The sequence below is a fragment of the Procambarus clarkii genome, chromosome 60 (genome assembly GCF_040958095.1).
Source record: "Procambarus clarkii isolate CNS0578487 chromosome 60, FALCON_Pclarkii_2.0, whole genome shotgun sequence".
NCBI classification, from domain to species: domain Eukaryota; kingdom Metazoa; phylum Arthropoda; class Malacostraca; order Decapoda; family Cambaridae; genus Procambarus; species Procambarus clarkii.
The window spans coordinates 13,622,390-13,641,179 of record NC_091209.1 but is presented as its reverse complement, the minus strand read 5'-3'; the positions used below and the strand labels follow the sequence as shown (position 1 = coordinate 13,641,179).

At 40.2% G+C, this 18,790-nt stretch overlaps 3 protein-coding genes across 6 annotated transcripts in view; 2 read left to right on the top strand and 1 right to left on the bottom strand.

Annotated features, from left to right (window-relative positions):
• LOC123767033 (cytochrome P450 2L1) overlaps positions 1-18,790 on the bottom strand; it is a 57,900-nt gene that overhangs the window by 27,452 nt on the left and 11,658 nt on the right. The window contains exons 1-2 of one of the 4 annotated variants that reach the window (XM_069307533.1): positions 4,495-5,375; positions 3,116-3,253 (exon numbers count right to left, since the gene is read on the bottom strand). In XM_069307533.1, coding sequence (XP_069163634.1) covers positions 3,116-3,253; positions 4,495-4,616 — 260 coding nt within the window. In that variant the 5' untranslated portion in view covers positions 4,617-5,375. Of the gene's footprint in view, positions 1-3,115; positions 3,294-4,494; positions 5,376-18,790 lie in introns of those variants that run through there. The other 3 variants (XM_069307528.1, XM_069307532.1, XM_069307530.1) reach the window with 3 other exon arrangements.
• LOC123766972 (uncharacterized) lies at positions 6,082-10,508 on the top strand. The gene is made up of 3 exons (XM_045756455.2): positions 6,082-6,415; positions 7,766-7,932; positions 9,449-10,508. The coding sequence occupies exons 1-3, from the start codon at positions 6,413-6,415 to the stop codon at positions 10,044-10,046; spliced, it is 768 nt and encodes a 255-aa protein (XP_045612411.2). The 5' UTR covers positions 6,082-6,412; the 3' UTR covers positions 10,047-10,508.
• LOC138353877 (uncharacterized) lies at positions 14,937-17,753 on the top strand. The gene is made up of 2 exons (XM_069307300.1): positions 14,937-15,104; positions 16,498-17,753. The coding sequence occupies exons 1-2, from the start codon at positions 14,974-14,976 to the stop codon at positions 17,183-17,185; spliced, it is 819 nt and encodes a 272-aa protein (XP_069163401.1). The 5' UTR covers positions 14,937-14,973; the 3' UTR covers positions 17,186-17,753.

The window sequence follows — 18,790 nt, the reverse complement described above, 5'->3', positions numbered from 1 at the left end:
GATACAAGAATTTTGTAGCAAGATTGTCAAATTTTTTCGATTTGTCTAAATGTCTATTTGTAGTCTCTATTTTTTTTTGTCTGTATTTGCAACTAGTTATAAAGTATTTGTGTGTACGTTTTATATAATATTGCGTGTGAACAGGGGTGAGAATAGCTTCAGCTACCTCATCCCTTTGTGTACATTACATCTCAATAAACACACAGTATTTCAATTTTAATTCAGCACTGATAGACTTACAAAGATACTATATTAGAGAGTATAATAGCAAATCATAAAAGAAACACTCACCTTTAGTAAGTTAACAGTATAATAACAATATCTTAATTTTAAGATGAATAGGAAAACCAGGGATATACTGAACATCTTGTATCAGAATCTTTACTTTAAAAAACATAACGTTTCGAATACTTCTCGTATTCATCATCAGATCTAAAAGAAAAAACAGAAATCACAGTCAAATAGCTGGTAAACAAAGAACTCATACTGAATATAATTGCCTATCAAAGAAAGGAAAAAGCTTAAAAAACAACAACACTTAAGCGCACTTAAAGTGATCAATACAAATAAAACTTATTAACTGTCACATATATTAAAACTAATTTAAAATCCATTAAACTACAAGATGAAATTTATAACTACTAAAACAAACCATTCTATTAAACTTACGTGAAGTGATCAAAAGTGAAACTTGATACCTAACACATAGATACTAAATACTATAACAAATATTTATATAATGTCTACAAATCTACAAAAAATGTATGTAAAATACAAACAGAATAAACGACAATTATAAAGTACTAACCAAAATCCCCTTGTGCTCAAATGTCGTATATATGTATAACTGTTCCAGCTGTAATGCTGGATATGTCGGGAGTTCCATTCGGAACTTTAAGATTAGGATACTTGAGCACCGGGGATTATCTTTTAGGACTGGATTACCATTATCTAAACCAGCATTTTCGGAGATTAGAAACCATTGTTATGAGTTTGATCATTCTCTGCTGGAATCTGATTTTAAAATTCTGGACACTTGTATGAATGGCCAGTCAGATTTGAGAATAATGGAATCCTTATATATAAAGGAACTGCGGCCTCTGTTAAATAGCAACCTTTCAGCTGTCCAATTGTACACTGTATAGTGCACAGTAGGTCCTGTAATTTGATTTTTAGTTTATTTTGGTAGTTTAATTTTGTTTAGTTTACCATGTCTTTGCCCTTTCTTACTTATTTCAAGTCTTAACATTGCACATTAATATAATTTTCTATGTAGGATATATAATACATTTTTTGATATTTAATTTTATTTATTATTTGAGTTTTTATTAGATTTTGGTTAGTACTTTATAATTGTCATTTATTCTGTTTGTATTTTACATACATTTTTTGTAGATTTGTAGACATTATATAAATATTTGTTATAGTATTTAGTATCTATGTGTTAGGTATCAAGTTTCACTTTTGATCACTTCACGTAAGTTTAATAGAATGGTTTGTTTTAGTAGTTATAAATTTCATCTTGTAGTTCAATGGATTTTAAATTAGTTTTAATATATGTGACAGTTAATAAGTTTTATTTGTATTGATCACTTTAAGTGCGCTTAAGTGTTGTTGTTTTTTAAGCTTTTTCCTTTCTTTGATAGGCAATTATATTCAGTATGAGTTCTTTGTTTACCAGCTATTTGACTGTGATTTCTGTTTTTTCTTTTAGATCTGATGATGAATACGAGAAGTATTCGAAACGTTGTTTTTTAAAGTAAATATTCTGATACAAGATGTTCAGTATATCCCTGGTTTTCCTATTCATCTTAAAATTAAGATTCCCGAAGGGAACATCGATCATAAACAATATCTTAATTACGGGTAAACCTTATAAATAAAAATACGAAGTTTATCTGACATTTACAATACATTTCAACTCCAGTAAACAATCTCCACAGTGTCATCAAACTCCGTTTCAGATTAAAGCAACATAATTAGTACAGCATGCGAGAGCAGACTTGATATTATTACACAATCTTATCGTTTAACAACAGTAAAATTGAACCAATAGCGACTGTGTATGGAATGAACAAAATATAAACTGCAGCAAGCAAAAAAAAAAGTCCATGTTTTGTACTATTTACTTTCCAGAGGATCCGATAAAGAAAGCTACAACCAAACCTAACCTTTTCTAGGTCTAGTATAAAATATATGTACTAATTTAGGCATAAACTTGGTATATAAGATCTAGAATTGCTCATTTATATCTAAGATTGCTTAATTTGGCTCAAGACAAATTGGGTAAGGTTTATTGTTAATCTGTTTCATTTTTAGTCCTACCTTTTAAAATTTCAACAGTAGAAAACCCACCAAATATAATAATATTACTTTATATTTGAGAAAAACGTTTATTTTTTATAGTAAGTAAAAGATGCCGTCTGCTGAATAAGTCAAATGCTGAAGTTAAAATTTATGTAAGTCAGTATTTGACTTATAGCTCGGGCTGGCCGCCCTATACTTGAAATGATAAACGGAGCTTCAAATGATTGAAAATGTAAATAAATAGTGTCTGTATTTTTGTGACATAAAATTTATGGGACTGTATAATAACTGTATAAATTTATTGGACTTGTAAACAAATTTATTGGACTGTATAATAGTTTTGAACTTGGAAATAAAATTAATTAAATAGGTAGTGAATTATATCCACAGATAACTAAGAAAATTGTTGTAAAGACACACAAATCATACAAACAAATTATGCTTTGGTGTGGCATTGGGCTCAAGACCTATCAACAGCGGGAGGATTCATTATGCCTCTATGGTATAGAAACTGGCAATGATATTCCTCAAACTTTGTTGTGATCTTTGCCTAAGACAGCTTAGGAAAGACGTCTTGAAGATACCTGAAGGCTGCTGACTTATGAAACAATATGTCACATCTCTCTTGTGCAAATGTCTCTCTAAGCTATCTTAATTACGCAAAAGTCAAATCAAACTCTTGAAATTTAGCCATTTTATATACTTTGGAGGCATAATAAATAACAAAATAACACCACTGTCACGTTACCCCCTTTGTAACACGGCCAAAGGGACCCATGTGTACATATACTGAGGACCACCAACTCACCTTTGGTCTCCTAAGAGCAGTGCAGTAGAGTGTAGATTCACATGACGTCCGTCTACCGGCTTGTTCTCCTGCCTCTTGTAGGCTCTCCGGTCTTCAGCACCATCGTAGAACGTAGTAGGACGCAAGCAAACAAGTAATCTGTTGGGGTACTATACCCAGTGATCTTGATAATCGATAACTGCAATTAAACGAAGCTGTGAATGTAGCCATCAGAAAAAGGTGAGGCTATGTACCCCTAATGAATTATTAAAAAATTACTATGTACTCTTAAATTCAGAATTACGGTAATAGGGGTAGTAGGAGAGGAAAATATCAGTGTTCAGTGAGGATCCACAAGGTCTTCTCTGAGTACTCTTTATTTTCTTCTCCGATGCTATGGGGTCCCTACACTTGCACCAGAGGCGGTACCCCTTCTAGGTTTCATATTATATTATATATATAAAATAAACCAAGACACCAAAGTACCCGAACATAACAGAAGTTTCTGAAGCACGCACAGAAACCAAAATACGGGGAAAACAACAACCCAACCTGAGGACAGAGTAACAAGGCAGAACATAAAGAAATAACAGGAACAAATGAAAACGAGACGGGTGGGAACAGAAAAAGAACACAACACAATGAGGAAGAAATACACCCACATACCCAAACAGAACAGAACTCTGAAAACACAGGACACACAGTGCAACATAATTACAAAAGGAAAAAAATACCTAAACCCACACCCTCCGTAACACACACGAAACGGCAAAGTCGGGGACACACAGAAGAACATGTGGACCTATACACAGAACACCTGATGTGTAAGGTATAAATAATTCACATAAACAGAAACATAAAAAGCGCCATATCAAAACAAAACTACACAACAGGAGAACATGGAAAAACAAGAGGAACAACATAAATTCAAAACAAAAAAACATACAATCTAAACACAACAGAAACAGCCGCGAACTAACTCAGTAATATGCATATTTTTCCTGGAAACAAACTCTTAGTATATTTCTGACAGTACACATTCCACAGATCCCAGTGAAAACTTTATTCCAACGAATATTTAACATAGTCCCAAACCGCTCAAAACAGGAAGTTAAAAGACCGTCCTTAAACTGGAAAGGGGCACCACATAGGTCTAGGCAACACTGAGGTTTACTACACTGACATATCCGGCATCACCCGGGAGAGGGAAAACACGCCCTTCACACTGCAGGAGAAACGCCTGAAAGGCAGCCTAGTGGTGGAACTTATGATGGAACGCTTCACTGGACGCCGATACGTCTCCATCGCAACTCAACGGGCACACCACGCCCGCACAGGGCATAACACCACCACAGCTGGCAGGGACACCCGCCTCGCACAGTCAAATAGCCGGTACTGACCTGGGGGAGAGGGTCAGACAGGGTGTCAAGCCACTTGCAACAAGGACCGTTGCCATAATTAATGACTTTCCGGTCGTTCTTACTCGCACCCCGTCCCTTCCTCTTGGCGCGACATTTCTCATTGCGTCACTCGTCGTTGTGACAAGCTTCTTATTTGCCACTCTGACCCTTGCGCTGGTCCAGAAACACTGCTACTCCTGCCAGAAACGCTTTGTGTATTAATGGCTTAAGTAAATATGCATACTCTCTGACAATTATTAAACCACTGTATCATATTATCCTGAACATTGTATTTTGTAAACTATTAGTATTATTATGGTGACCGGGTGTAGAGGCACTATAGTTCACTGTACAAGGTTTGTGGCCCTAAGTATCTTGAGGCAACCAATAGAGTTAAATGTCTTGTGCAGGAAAACTATCGTGTTAACACTGTCGAGAGGGGCAGAAAATTCAGTGGCCATTGGAGTAATCATCCCGAAACTTCTCTTTAAGTCACTGCCTAGGCCTTTCCTGTGTCCCACGAGCTCTCTTGAGTCTCCTCCTCCGTCTGGCTCCGTCGCACTGTGCTAAATCTTGGCAAATTATGGAATGACTCGCAGCACGTCCTTCCTGCTCCAGCACTCAAGTTGCAGTGAGGGGACCCAGGAGTCACGCGACCTCAGGTCACATTCCGATTGATAGGCCGATAAGAAACAACCAGATATCACACACAGACGGGGTCCCGTGGCCTGGCTGTACTCTGCTGATCGCGAAAATCTTCACTGAAGCGACAACACTACCTGTCGCCATATTTGAAAATTCACAGCTAGCCTATTTCTTTAAAATTCACAAATATCAAACTGCACAATATACATTCTAACAATTGAAATTTAACTAAAAGTTGCTTTGGACCGTCTTACATATTTTTGAAGGCGTATGTATGACCCTTGAAAGCTGGAAGTGTTATGTCAACGACACCATAACACTACTTAGGAACAAAAATTGTTACATTGTTATTAAGGCCACCACAATAGCCTATGAACAACCAGCATATATAGTTTAGCTCTGAACATAGCCCTAGACTAAAGCAAGCTTTCACTGTATATACACCAAGAATAGGGGGGGGGGTATACATTTATGTGTACTTGAATAAGTGTAATTCAGACGCCATTCCTTTACATTTACAGTCATCTCTAATTGATAAATTTGTGCTAGCCTATGCCAGCGCTGGGCAACGGTCCAGCTTTACAACCAAGAGCTCATTAGTGCTAATGTATCCCTAAATACAGCATTAATATATATATATATATATATATATATATATATATATATATATATATATATATATATATATATGTATATAATATATATATATATATATATAAGCTTTTAAACGTATCTTTACATCATTGCCTACAATATTTTTTCGCGTTTTTTATGTAATTCCGAGCAACTACTGAATAATAAACTTCACTCGTAGCATCAATTTTAATCTCCTGTACCGATTCCAAAAATCCATCTGGGGGCTCCAGTCCAGTCTCTCCAGTCAGACATTATTTCACATGCAACATTCCCTCGTCACAGTGAAAGCAGGAGACTGCCAGTGATGGGGGCGGCGTCATATAAGACAGACAGCCAGCCGCCGACACCAGCAGACTGACAAGTCTAGGGAACACTGCCGGATCTTCGCCAGCACCTGCAGACTTGATCCGCCTAAACACTCTTACTTGGTAACTGACATATGACACATTACCAGCTGATGGTGCATGTTGACACCTGGCGATGAATGTTAACATTACCAACTGGTGATGCATTTTGACAGTAACAACTGGTGGTTGCACGAAGCTGTACCACTGCGTGAACCACTTTGAAATACACCGTGATTGTTACAATAGCAGCCTCTTCCAATTCGACAGGTGCTGATATTCAGTCAAATATTATGGTACGTAGCTTTCGCATTACGATTCATACCTTTGGGTTTAAATAAATTTACTGTCCAATGACAAAAAAAAAAGTTTTTGAAGAGTTTACAAATTATAAATTCAATACTTAATTGGTAATATATATATAGATATATTATTTTATTAATAACATTTAATCATTTAATTTTCAATAATTTAAATAATTCAATAATTTAAACAAATATTCATTATTCTTATTTCATTATTATTCATTTCATTCAATAATTTAAATAATTATTAGTTATTTGTATTGATGTTACAAATAACGTAATTTGGCTAAACTCTAGAGTATAGGCTGGGCATAATTCTTTGGAGAATGTTTGCACGTTGATATTGATGTGAAGTACACTAGGGATTAAGACAGATCCAGAGGGGGGTTTGTTATGTAATGGATCTTTGTCACACTGGTTCTACATTGATTGATAAAGATTAAGACACCCAAGAGGTGGCATGGGCATGAATAGCCCGTAAGGTTCTAAATGCCGTGGTCCTCCAATTAAATGTGACATAGGTAAGGTGGTTTCTTCTTGCAGGGTGCCTTCAGTAGTCTTACCCTTCGTGTCATATGGTTGTAGTAGACTGCTTTTAGTGGTTACATTCAGTAGTCTTCCGCTTGGTGTGACATTTATTATTTCATGGTTATGTAACAATATCAAACAAACCCCAGATTTTCTGAAGCACAAAAAGAAATACGAAATATCGATGTTGTTTACTATAAATTGAAGAAATTTACTCCAGTAAAATGATAAAAGAATTTCAGTGGAATAGTTGAGAGAACGATAAAATATCTGAGTCAAAATAAGGTATTTATATGCCGGTAAGCGTATCCCATTCGTCGGTGTATATGAACGGTGTATGTTCTGAATTGTGTTCAATCCTGAAGTATACTCGCTGGTTGGCCAATGAGCTACTGTGGTGGCCTTAAATTATATCCCTCGAGAGGTTGATTGGTCTTAAGCCCAACACCAAATCAAACCGAGTTAGAAGCTTGTAATTGTAATGCGTCCTAAAACTTCCTAAATTTTTAAATACTAATTGTAATCCGAATTATTTAGGCTATGAGCAACCGGACAGAAAATGAAGGCGCGGACTCATAAGGGTTGCAAGAAACATTTATGACAGTTGTTCGTCGAGCGTCCCAGTATTATTGTCAGCTAATTATATTGATCCTTTACCAAATCTAGGTATATTTAATCGGTTCTTAAATTATAATCCTTGTATCTCTTCATGCCCGTTTGAAAGCGGGTGATGTCGTGAGCATCTTAGATCCCTGTTCGTGTCAGCCATTACTAAATAAGAGAACTATCTTATGTGTCTTTTTACTGTTGCAGAAGCTGTGGTTCCCGGTGGTGGTTGGGGTGGCGTTGCTGTGTGTGATGGTGGATGGCGTGGAGGAGACAAAGGAAGTCGCAGCAGCAAAAAATGGTGTCGTTGGGTCGTGGCTGGAGTTTCTCAAATCTTACTGGCATCATGACCATGAAACCAGCCCCCAGGACAGGTATGCCCGACTCGCACACACACACACACACACACACACACACACACACACACACACACACACACACACACACACACACACACACACACACACACACACACACACACGAGTTACAAGGTTAAAAAGAGTTTAACATCACTTCACTCGAAGAGAGAAGCAACAGACAAGACATGATCATACAACGTTTCCACTAGAGTTAACAGGGCAGACTATTTAGCATGGGTGGTACACGTATTAGGGGGGTCACGTGTGGAGTTTGAGTACCCTAATGATATCCAGATACATTAGAAAGACATTTGTCGATGTCAAGAATTGTGATTAAATTAAATGATCTAAGTAGTAAAGTGGTGGAGGTGCACTCCATACACAGGTTCAAATGTAGATGTGATAGAGCCCGATTGATTGATTGATTGATGAAGATTAGGCCACCCAAAAGGTGGCATTGGCATGAATAGCCCGTAAGTGGTGGCCCTTTTGAGCCATTACCAGTATCGAGAGCTGATACTGGAGATCTGTGGAGGTGCGACTGCACCCTATGCGACGGGAGATGTCTCCCATGTGATAGAGCCCGGTAGGCTGTGAAACATATATTCACCAGGACACATGAGCCGTAGCCAATCCCCCTGCTATTAAAAATAAGTGACTACAACCTGGACCAGGATTCAACAAGCATTTATACATCTACTTACGAACCTGTACGTCATTTCTAAATTGCTGCGACTTTGTTTACATTTATTCAACACTTTACGAGCATTTTTTTTTTATTTTTTTTTTATTTATTTTTTTATTATTTTCTACCACAGACGTGGCCACACATTTACAATGCTAACCAGCATATATACATTTTCTTCTGTCCTCCATGGACAAGGTTAGAGAAGTGTTAAACATATACATTGAAACTTCCCAATCAAATGTTATTAATGTTACAAACAGCCTCTAAATGCTTCGGAGTTCATAAACTTTGAATAATTGTAAACAAAGCCCCAAAAATTGAGAAAAGATATATCGTAAGTAAATGTGAAAATGCTTGTTGAATCCTGGACCTGGTAAGTAAACACACTCACATTTAATAACCATAATTAAGTAATCGATGAACTGGCATGTAAACATTATACCTGACCCCAGTTGTGGCAATATAAAGAACGACTATATTAGGTCTGTGTTACTTTGAGAAAGGCGGTGCCCCCAATTAGGCGCTGCGCAAAAGGGACCTTAGTCTCACAAGGAGTTCAGTAAAGGAATCCTTAGCCACAAAAGGAGTTCAGTAAAGGGGGATCCTTAGCCACACAAATAGTTAAGTAAAGGCTTCCTTAGCCACACACTGCATTCAGTAAAGGCTTCCTTAGCCACACACTGCATTCAGTAAAGGTTTCCTTAGCCACACAATGCTTTCAGTAAATGATTCCTTAACCACACACGGCGTTCAGCAAAAGGTTCATGAGCCGACACAAGACATCTTTATTCCATATTATTCCCATGCTATTATTTTATTATTAACATCTTTATTATTTAACAGAGACGACCGGACTGGCAAGAACATGGACTACAACTACTACGAGACACCAATGACAGAACTAATAGACAGCGACAGTCCAGGTTTCAGTATGAGTGGCGTCTTGAATCACACAAAGAACTGTGCTCATGTTTATTCTGCTCTGGCTGTGGCCTCCGGAGCTTTCGCATTGAAGTACGGTCTCTGTGTCTTCAAGGGCTCGTGTCCAGGCGCCGCTGTTACACTCACCGAGACCGCATATACCACCACTACAATTCCCACTACGTACGCCTTCACCACCACCTACACCTCAACCGTAGTCCCTACCACGGAAACCCTCACCATCCTCACTGTCATCACACCCACCATGTACAGTACCTCCACCGTAACCTCCACCGTAACCTCCAACAGCTATTCCTACTTCACCACCATCACCACCACCATCACCAAAACCTACGTAACGACCATCATCTTCTCTCCAGCCGTGACTTTCATGACCACAACCACTCCCACCACCACAATCTCCCGCACCATCACAAGCACCACCAGCAGCACACGCACCATCACCACTACCCTCATACACGCCTCCACTACCATAGTAGTTCCCCTACATTTTGAATGACGCGTCTCCCAACATCACCTTAGGGAGCCGGTCGGCCGAGCGGACAGGACACTGGACTTGTGATCCTGTGATCCCGGGTTCGATCCCGGGCGCCGGCGAGAAACAATGGGCAGTTTCTTTCACTCTATGCTCCTGTTCCCTAGCAGTAAAATAGGTACCTGGGTGTTAGTCAGCTGTCACGGGCTGCTTCCTAGGGGTGGAGGCCTGGTCGAGGACCAGGCCGCGGGGACACTAAAACCCCGAAATCATCTCAAGATAACCTCAAGATAACCTATCGTAAAAAAAAACCGCGTATCATTAAGAAGAAGAGACCCATACTGGGCCACACGGAACATTCTCTTTACAACCAACCATAAAGTATCACTCACGGAACATTCTGTATACAACCAACCATAAAGTATCACTCAGATCATTTCTAGACATTTGTTCAAATGACTAAATACATTTAAGAGACACCATTTACCAGAATGTTTCATTCCTAAAGCCTTTGAAAATTTATTCCCATGTGTATCATCTCAGGTGAAGCTGTACATTATAAGGCAGGTGAAGCTGTAAGTTATTATGCAGGTGAAGCTGTACGTTATTATGTAGGTGAAGCTGTTTATTATAATGCAGGTGAAGCTGTACATTGTAATGCAGGTGAAGCTGTACACTATAATGCAGGTGAAGCTGTAAGTTATTATGCAGGTGAAGCTGTACACTATAATGCAGGTGAAGCTGTACACTATAATGCAGGTGAAGCTGCACATTATAATGCAGGTGAAGCTGTACATTATAATGCAAGTGAAGCTGTACATTATAAGGCAGGTGAAGCTGTACATTATAATGCAGGTGAAGCCTGTACATTATAATGCAGGTGAAGCTGTACACTATAATGCAGGTGAAGCTGGTCTCGCTAGGACAAAGGACATCGTCAGGAGATATCAACCCATACTCCTATAAATTACGTCGCTTTTCGCGAGAAAATCTTGAAAGAGATTATACATAGGAACTGCAGCATACAGGCTGGCAGGATGAGTATGGGGTGCACAATAAACTACCGTTCACAGGATGAGTATGGGGTGCACAATAAACTACGGCTCACAGGATGAGTATGGGGTGCACAATAAATCCGACACCCTTAACAACACTACAGTTTGTCACAGATCTATTTAAGGAGTCTGCAGGATTTAAGTACCATTTAAGATATCTTCCTTAAGCTGTCTAAGGCAAAGGTCAAAGCAAAGTTTGAGGAGAATCATAGCCATTTTCTGTACCTAGGAGGCTTAAGCAACTAGAAAATAACAACCCAGAGATAACAACTAAAAATCTGCAACATTGGGTAATCTTTCAAGTCAAACCAGAAAATTTAAGCCCATGGGGGTCTTCTAAAATTCACTATTCCAATTCGCTGAACCTTGTGTAAAGATCACATCTGTAGATTAATTCACTAAAAAAGGTTCTAGTTTTAGTTTTACATAAAATTAGCAGAGATGTTAGAGATGTCGCAAGGGCCCATACCAATATCCGGTGAAAACTAGTCCACCAGACGGAGCAAAACAAGAATTCCGGTACATGTCTTAAGAAAAGTCTAGCATGTGCTAGGATCCATCACCAGGCTTTCCCGTAATCACGTCCACCGATTACAAGAGAAAGTCCCCACCAACGCTGACGAGCCTAGTAGTAGGCATCCTGCAGTCTCGGAAGACTATGGAGTTGCGCTCTGGTTGTCGAGGCTGGAGTGTCCTCTCCAAGGCGCAATGCCTGGGTAGGTCGATATGGAGGAGAAGCTGTTACCCCATGCAGCAGGTCCCTCTCTCCTCGTTGCTGAAGTTTTCCAATGGAAAGGCAAACGCCAATACGCTTGGTTCCAGCGCCGTCACAGGAGCTGCCAGAATAAGGTTGAAGTCAACAACGAACTGCCTCAGAGGCTCCAACCCCGGATTTTTCATCAAGGTTGACTCCTGAAGCTCGTCCAAAAAGTGGGTGTGGCCGCGAGGCACCAGAGGTTTGAAAAATCAGAGTTTTCCTTCCCCTGGATGAGCTGCCTTCCCCGTTCTGTCGAGTCCCATCTACCCGGATCAGCTGGTTGTAAGGGGCCAGAGGTACGAGCTCACGTATGAGGACGAAGACCTGAAGGGCCGCCCCTGGTACTACTCCTGCAGCAGGCTGGTAGCCTCGCTGAGGGCCCTGCAGGACCTCTCGAAAGAGAACTGGGAGTCCCCGGGTAATACCATGCACTACAACACACAACTCAAATATTATAATAATAATAATACCCTAGAGAGTAAATAATCCTCCTGAAAACAGAACTGGAGGGAATTTCCCTAGAAAATTTACTACAAATTTCCATCCAGCACCACCACATTGTTATACAGTGGACACCCGTTAACGATCCCAACCTCTACATATGCACAATAAACTTGCCACTGGCGGCAACAATAAATAAAGTCCACATAGAATGCACACCAAAGCCCCTTATCCAGCAAATAAACGACGATGGAGTAACGGGGGATCATCATCGCTAACGTTGACCAACGTCATTTGCTTGCTGGGTTATCAATGGAGGTGTTTATGCACTAAGAAAACGGAGGCCCCAAAAACACACCCCCATGGTTACAGTAATTCACCAGAAAGCAATTAGGTGTCAACTGAGGTCGTGAACACAGTGGAATACTCAAAATGAGGTACGGTAAGACAAGGTGGAAGCTTCAGCTAACGTCTCTCCGGAAGCTCAGCCGGAGAGACGTTCTGGAATGTGCCACAAGAGCAGATCATTTTGTTGAACTCAAAAGACAGTTTCTACGCACAATACGAGAACTATGAGGAAGAAAAGTCATTACATTAACTGACAAGGAGTTCGATGGCCTTCGACACTATTCACTCATACGCTAAGGAGTTCTAAGTAACAGCCCCAACATAATTGGGTTTAAGGGATACCTAGGTGGACCTATGATCAAATTTTTTCGTTACCCGTTCCTGTTCTGGTAAAGGCCATATTGTTCTCCATCTTCCTGCCCCCTCTGTTGCAGGAAGAATGGAGAATGTAAAATGTTCCCGCCCCTTTCACAATAGTGTGAACAATAAGCTCATAAAATACTGATGCAATACGATAGGATCGAACTCAATTTCTTGATATTACCAGACAGCGGCGTTACTTGCTCGACTGTGGAGATAAGTGTCAACTATAGATGTTCAACTGAGCAAACATGAGGTGAATTCAACATGCACTGACAAGGTAGACGTGTAGAGAACAATACTCCCACAACCACGCTAGAAGTGATTAACAAAAATATTATTGTGGGTACCCGCAAGTAGTGTATTTGTATGCTTATACTCGTCTCGCTCCTCCATTTTCCTTCCCTCGTCACAGGTGAAAGCCGAAGACTGACAGTGATGAGGGCAGCGTCATATAAGACAGACAGCCAGCCGCCGACACCAGCAGACACACAAGTCTGGGGAACACTGCCGGACCTTCGCCAGCACCTGCAGACCTGACCCGCCTCAACGCTCCCACTTGGAAATTGTCATATGACACACTACCAGCTGGTGGTGCGTGCTGATATTGTCAGCTGGTGATACAAGTTGACATTGCCAGCTGGTGGTACAAGGGACAGTTCCACCATGCATCACTAAGTAACACAGCGCGAGAGGAAGGATACGAAGCTTGTCCAACTTGACTGAGGCTACTGATTAATGATATCATGGTAAAGTCTTTCTTATACTACGATACCTACATTTGATTAAAATACAGCTACTCTATGATGAAACATAAATAAGCTGCAAAAGAGCATAACGAATCAAATGAAATGGAAAGAGGAAAATTAAAAAGTAAAGAGAGGAGGGAAGGAGGGAATAGGAGGAAGAAAAGAGGGAGAGTAAATAAAGAAATAAGAGAAAGGGAAAGATGCATATATTGTTGCCAAAATATGTAATGTAAAACATATTTTGCGTAAATTGTGCAATATTCCATATAATATTGATTTATCTCAAGCAGATGTTGAACACATTTCTTACAAGAAAACGTGTTTATCAACTTAAATTAATCTGCTGCTGGGGATATGCTTGTCTACTCAAAGACACATTCATTCTTTGATTAAAACAATGCAGAATCAAGAGTTTTTATGATAATGTTGGTTCAAAACATGATGGTCTTGTAACCAAATAGTGTCAATATATTTGAGGATTGTTCTCGCCTAATTTGGTTTGGTGTTAGCTTAAAGCCTATCGACCGTCGAGGGGAGGAGGGGTTATTAAGACCAAAATAGTTTACTGACCAACCGTATGCTTTATACGGATGGTCGGTAAACCAAGTATACCTTAGTTCTGGACACAGTCCATGACTAAAGTTAACTCTAAGTGAATATACACCGAGAACTGGGTTACAGATCTGTGTACATATCTTTAGTCACTTATGTTTACAAAATTAATTGTAAAAACATGAAATTGTTTTGAGTCCAACAGTTCATATTGATACAAATAGTTACTATAGAGGTAACGATTTGTATCAATATGTACTGATACAAATAATTACCTCTATATTTAAGAGTTGAGCGAAGAGAATCAATAGGAAACCTGTGTGTAGTGTGCAGGGTTACAGTGATGATGGTCGTGTGTAGTGTACATGGTTACAGTGATGAAGATAATAATTCAATTATGAATTATGTAGAGTGTAGAGTGATGAAAATGTAGAGGACCGTGGTTACAGAGAAGAAAACAGATCAATGACCTTCCAACTGCTCGACATCAGGATTAGCTAGTCACTAACCTTCCAAGCATCTGCCCGACATGGTTTGCTAATCACAGGGATCCCAACTATCTATATTTTTGGGCTGCCAATTACCGCCCTCAGCGATCAGTTGGTCACAGAGCATAACGAAAGCGTCATTTACTATTGCAGAAGCTGTGGCTGCAGGTGGTGGTGGTTAGGGTGACGGTGGTGTGTGTGATGGCGGAGGGCGTGGAGGAGACGGAGGAAGTGGCCGCAGCAGAGGCTAGGGCCTTGCTGGAGTTCCTGCTGGAGCTCTGGCCTCACAACACTAACACCAGCCTCCGGGACGCTCATGGCGACAGTACTAGGTACGTATAATCTATTACACCAAATTCGTTCTCTTGATTTGCTACAACGTACATAATACACAGTTCTAACCTAACCAGAAATGTACGAACCCATGTAACCCACCTAACCTAACTTACTGCTGTATAGAAAAATGGGGACTTTTGTGAGCCGCTACTTTTCACATTACTTTGTAATTTGTACGCGGGGGGAATATAGCGTACAAAACGAGACGTATTAGTTAAGAGGACAGGTTATGACACGCATACTAACACACGTTAGTATGCGTGTCAATATTAGAAAGAATTTTTATAGTGTCAGAGTGGTTGATAAATGAAATGCATTAGGCAGCGATGTGGTGTAGGCTGACTCCATACACAGTTTCAAATGTAGATATGATAGAGCCCAATAGGCTCAGGAACCTGTACACCAGTTGATTGACAGTTGAGAGGCGGGACCAAAGAGCCAGAGCTCAACCCCCGCAAGCACAAATAGATGAGTACGTATATTTTGTAAATAAAGTTTAGTAAATGGTGTAAGCTTCATAATATTTTGTGGGATATTCGAACGGTTAATATGAAGGATTAATGTAGAAGCGGAAAACGCAGGAAGCTCCTAAAAGAGATGAGATACTTAAATACAATGAAGTATGTGAACATGGAATACTGCGTGAGTCATGGTATACACAAGGATCACGATCTCTGCGGGCGTAGACGTTGGGAAGAGTGGTTCCTACTCTTCCTTGAAGAGTAGCTTTACGGAAGCAAAACATTTGATACATATCGAAGGAGTGGATTATAATGTGAGAAAAATATAATGTGGTATGACAATGATTCACCCAGCGGTAACTGGAGCTACCACGCGGAGGCCTAGCCCCAAGCCTCTGGCCTTCAACCTTAGACAGACAGACAGACTGACATTCTCTTTTGTGTGTATGTGTGGCCACGTCTGTGGTAGAAAATAATATTAATAAAAAAATAATAATTCTCTTTTATGGATATAGATGTATAAAATGTGTCTTGGTAAAAGTCAAAACCAAGCCTCATGATACTGTTCTTAAAAGATTTTCCCATTTTGCACCCGCAAGATAACGTAAGCTTTTAAGGGTTGATAGATGTTAATCTTTTTGTTTGAGGAGCTGTTCACTTGAGACAGTTAAGCAAGTCCCAGCTGTGTCTGGGTACAAGTGACAGGATGAACAACCCAGCGGGTTTTCTTCCTATTGGGGAGTGTTGTACATGCTGCTATGGCGGTGTGTCCACTCACAAGATGAGTGGCGCTGCCCAATAAACTCGCCCCTCGGGGCAAAATTTAAAAAATTTAAAAAATTTGTATTGTAAAGACATCTGTTCAGAACGGTTCTAGATCATAGTTATTTTATATAATAAATTAACATACATATTTCCCAACTGACAGACATGACCGGGGAGGCAAAAGTGTGGCTAGCAACTACTACCAGAGAACACTGACTGGAGCACTACTAGACAACGACCACCACGAGAGACAAATGACAGCGCTAGTAGACGGCGACCACCATGACAGACCTGTGACAGAAGTACTAGACAGCGACAACACAATTTTTAACTTGAAAAACATCTTGAAGGACTCTCAGAAATGTGTTAATGTTTATTCTGCTCTGGCCGTGGCCACGGGAGCTTTCGCGGTGAAGTATGGCGTCGACTGCGTCGTCGGGGGCTCCTGCCCAGGCGCCGCCCCCATCAAGGACACCACACTCACCACCACCGTCACCACACGACCCTGCACATTCACCACCACAACCGACACAGTCTTCACCACCATAACCGCTACATCGTTCGTCACCACCACCCGCACCGCCGGAGCCGTCACCAGCACCATCACCACAACCACATTCTTCACCAGAACACGCATCGTCCCCGTGGCCGCTACAGCTGTAATTACAACAACAGTCACCAGCTCTACAACCATTACACCCACCTTTACCATTATAAATACCACCGGCATCACAATCACCACTACCACCACATTTACCACCACCAGAACAAGGATTATCTTCAACACAATCACAACCATAACCACAATCGACTACACCGCCGCCACCACCCTCATTCCCTTAAACATCTAGATGCCCCTTACTACTTCTCAAGTGTGTTTCAGGATGCACTTGGAGCCGTGAAATCCGAGGAAGTTAAACATGGTGTTAGAGTATTCTCGGTATAAGTTGTATGATGTTTATATTTTTTGGGCTATGAGAGCTGTCAAATCTTACGAAATTTTAAGGAGGGGACCCGCAGGAGATCTGAGGCCTTTTCGCGAATATTGCTAAGGTGATGCTGTAAACCCCGGGTGAATAATCGTGTATAACAAAGATCTTCACCCTGTGGTATAAAGTGAAGATCGTGTGCAATGTGGTGAAGACGTAACCATCTGTGTTCAGACGTAGCAGACCTTATTCATGCTCAGTGGGACGCCGAGTAGTGGACGTCTGCCCTTGTTCTTCACCTGGGCAGCGCCTGCTTGTACTTGGTCTCTGAGAACGCTGGGGAGGTCTGCCCCTGTTCTACAATTGGGCAGCGCCCCTGTTCTTCACCTGGGCAACACCTGGTGGACACTTTTGCTTGTGGTCTATCAAACTTTCCCAACCTGCCCACCATATTCGCTTCAGCAGTAACAAAAAATAGACTGTTCCACCCATCCACAAATCTATTCCTTAATATTTACTTACACTCTTCCTGTATCTAAATATGTTCACTTTGAATAAAACTGTATGAATATGTCCTTGTATTTTATTCTCAACAAATATTTGATCATTACCCCACCCCGCTATTTTAAGTCAAGTTCAAGTATGTTTATTGAGAAAAGAAAATACATCTCAAAGGGATAAAGTAGCTTAGGCTATTTCTACCCCCCCCCCCTCTACTTCAAGTCCCTCAAGGGGCGCACAAATTTAATGAGTACAAAAATCACAAATCACATTTAACATTGCAAACAGAATGTTAATGTTTTCGTCCCGGGCCAGTCCCTTTACGAAGCTGAACTGGAAAACTTAGCGTAGTTTATACCAGCAGGCGGCTGCAGTGTGCCTTGACCCCCCCCCTCCCCTCATCCATATAGACTAACTAGGAAGCGCAGGTCTGAAGCCACACTCCACACATCATACGAGATCTAAATTAAAATGAAAAGATGTGTTTAACGGGTGAACTGGACCAAGCGCTTCGCCCTTTTCCCCATAATATACCATATTCTCCACATTCACTACTTCCTCACAATACACCTCATAACATCTTCCCCCTCACCTGGCCAACTCCCTTCTAACTTACTATATATATATATATATATATATATATATATATATATATATATATATATATATATATATATATATATATATATATATATATGTATGTCGTACCTAGTAGCCAGAATGCACTTCTCGGCCTACTATGCAAGGCCCGATTTGCCTAATATGCCAAGTTTTCCTGAATTAATATATTTCCTCTAATTTTTTTCTTATGAAATGATAAAGCTACCCATTTCATTATGTATGAGGTAAAAAAATAATTATTGGAGTTAAAATTAACGTAGATATATGACCGAACCTAACCAACCCTACCTAACCTAACCTAACCTATCTCTATAGGTTAGGTTAGGTTAGGTAGCCTAAAAAGTTAGGTTAGGTTAGGTTAGGTAGGTTAGGTAGTCGAAAAACAATTAATTCATGAAAACTTGG

Coding starts and splice junctions, on each gene's coding strand:
- LOC123766972 (XM_045756455.2), top strand. Junction 7,933..9,448: donor GAAACCAGCCCCCAGGACAG/GTATGCCCGACT, acceptor ATTATTTAACAG/AGACGACCGGACTGGCAAGA.
- LOC138353877 (XM_069307300.1), top strand. CDS start 14,974: ATGGCGGAGGGCGTGGAGGAGACGGAGGAAGTGGCCGCAGCAGAGGCT. Junction 15,105..16,497: donor GCTCATGGCGACAGTACTAG/GTACGTATAATC, acceptor CCCAACTGACAG/ACATGACCGGGGAGGCAAAA.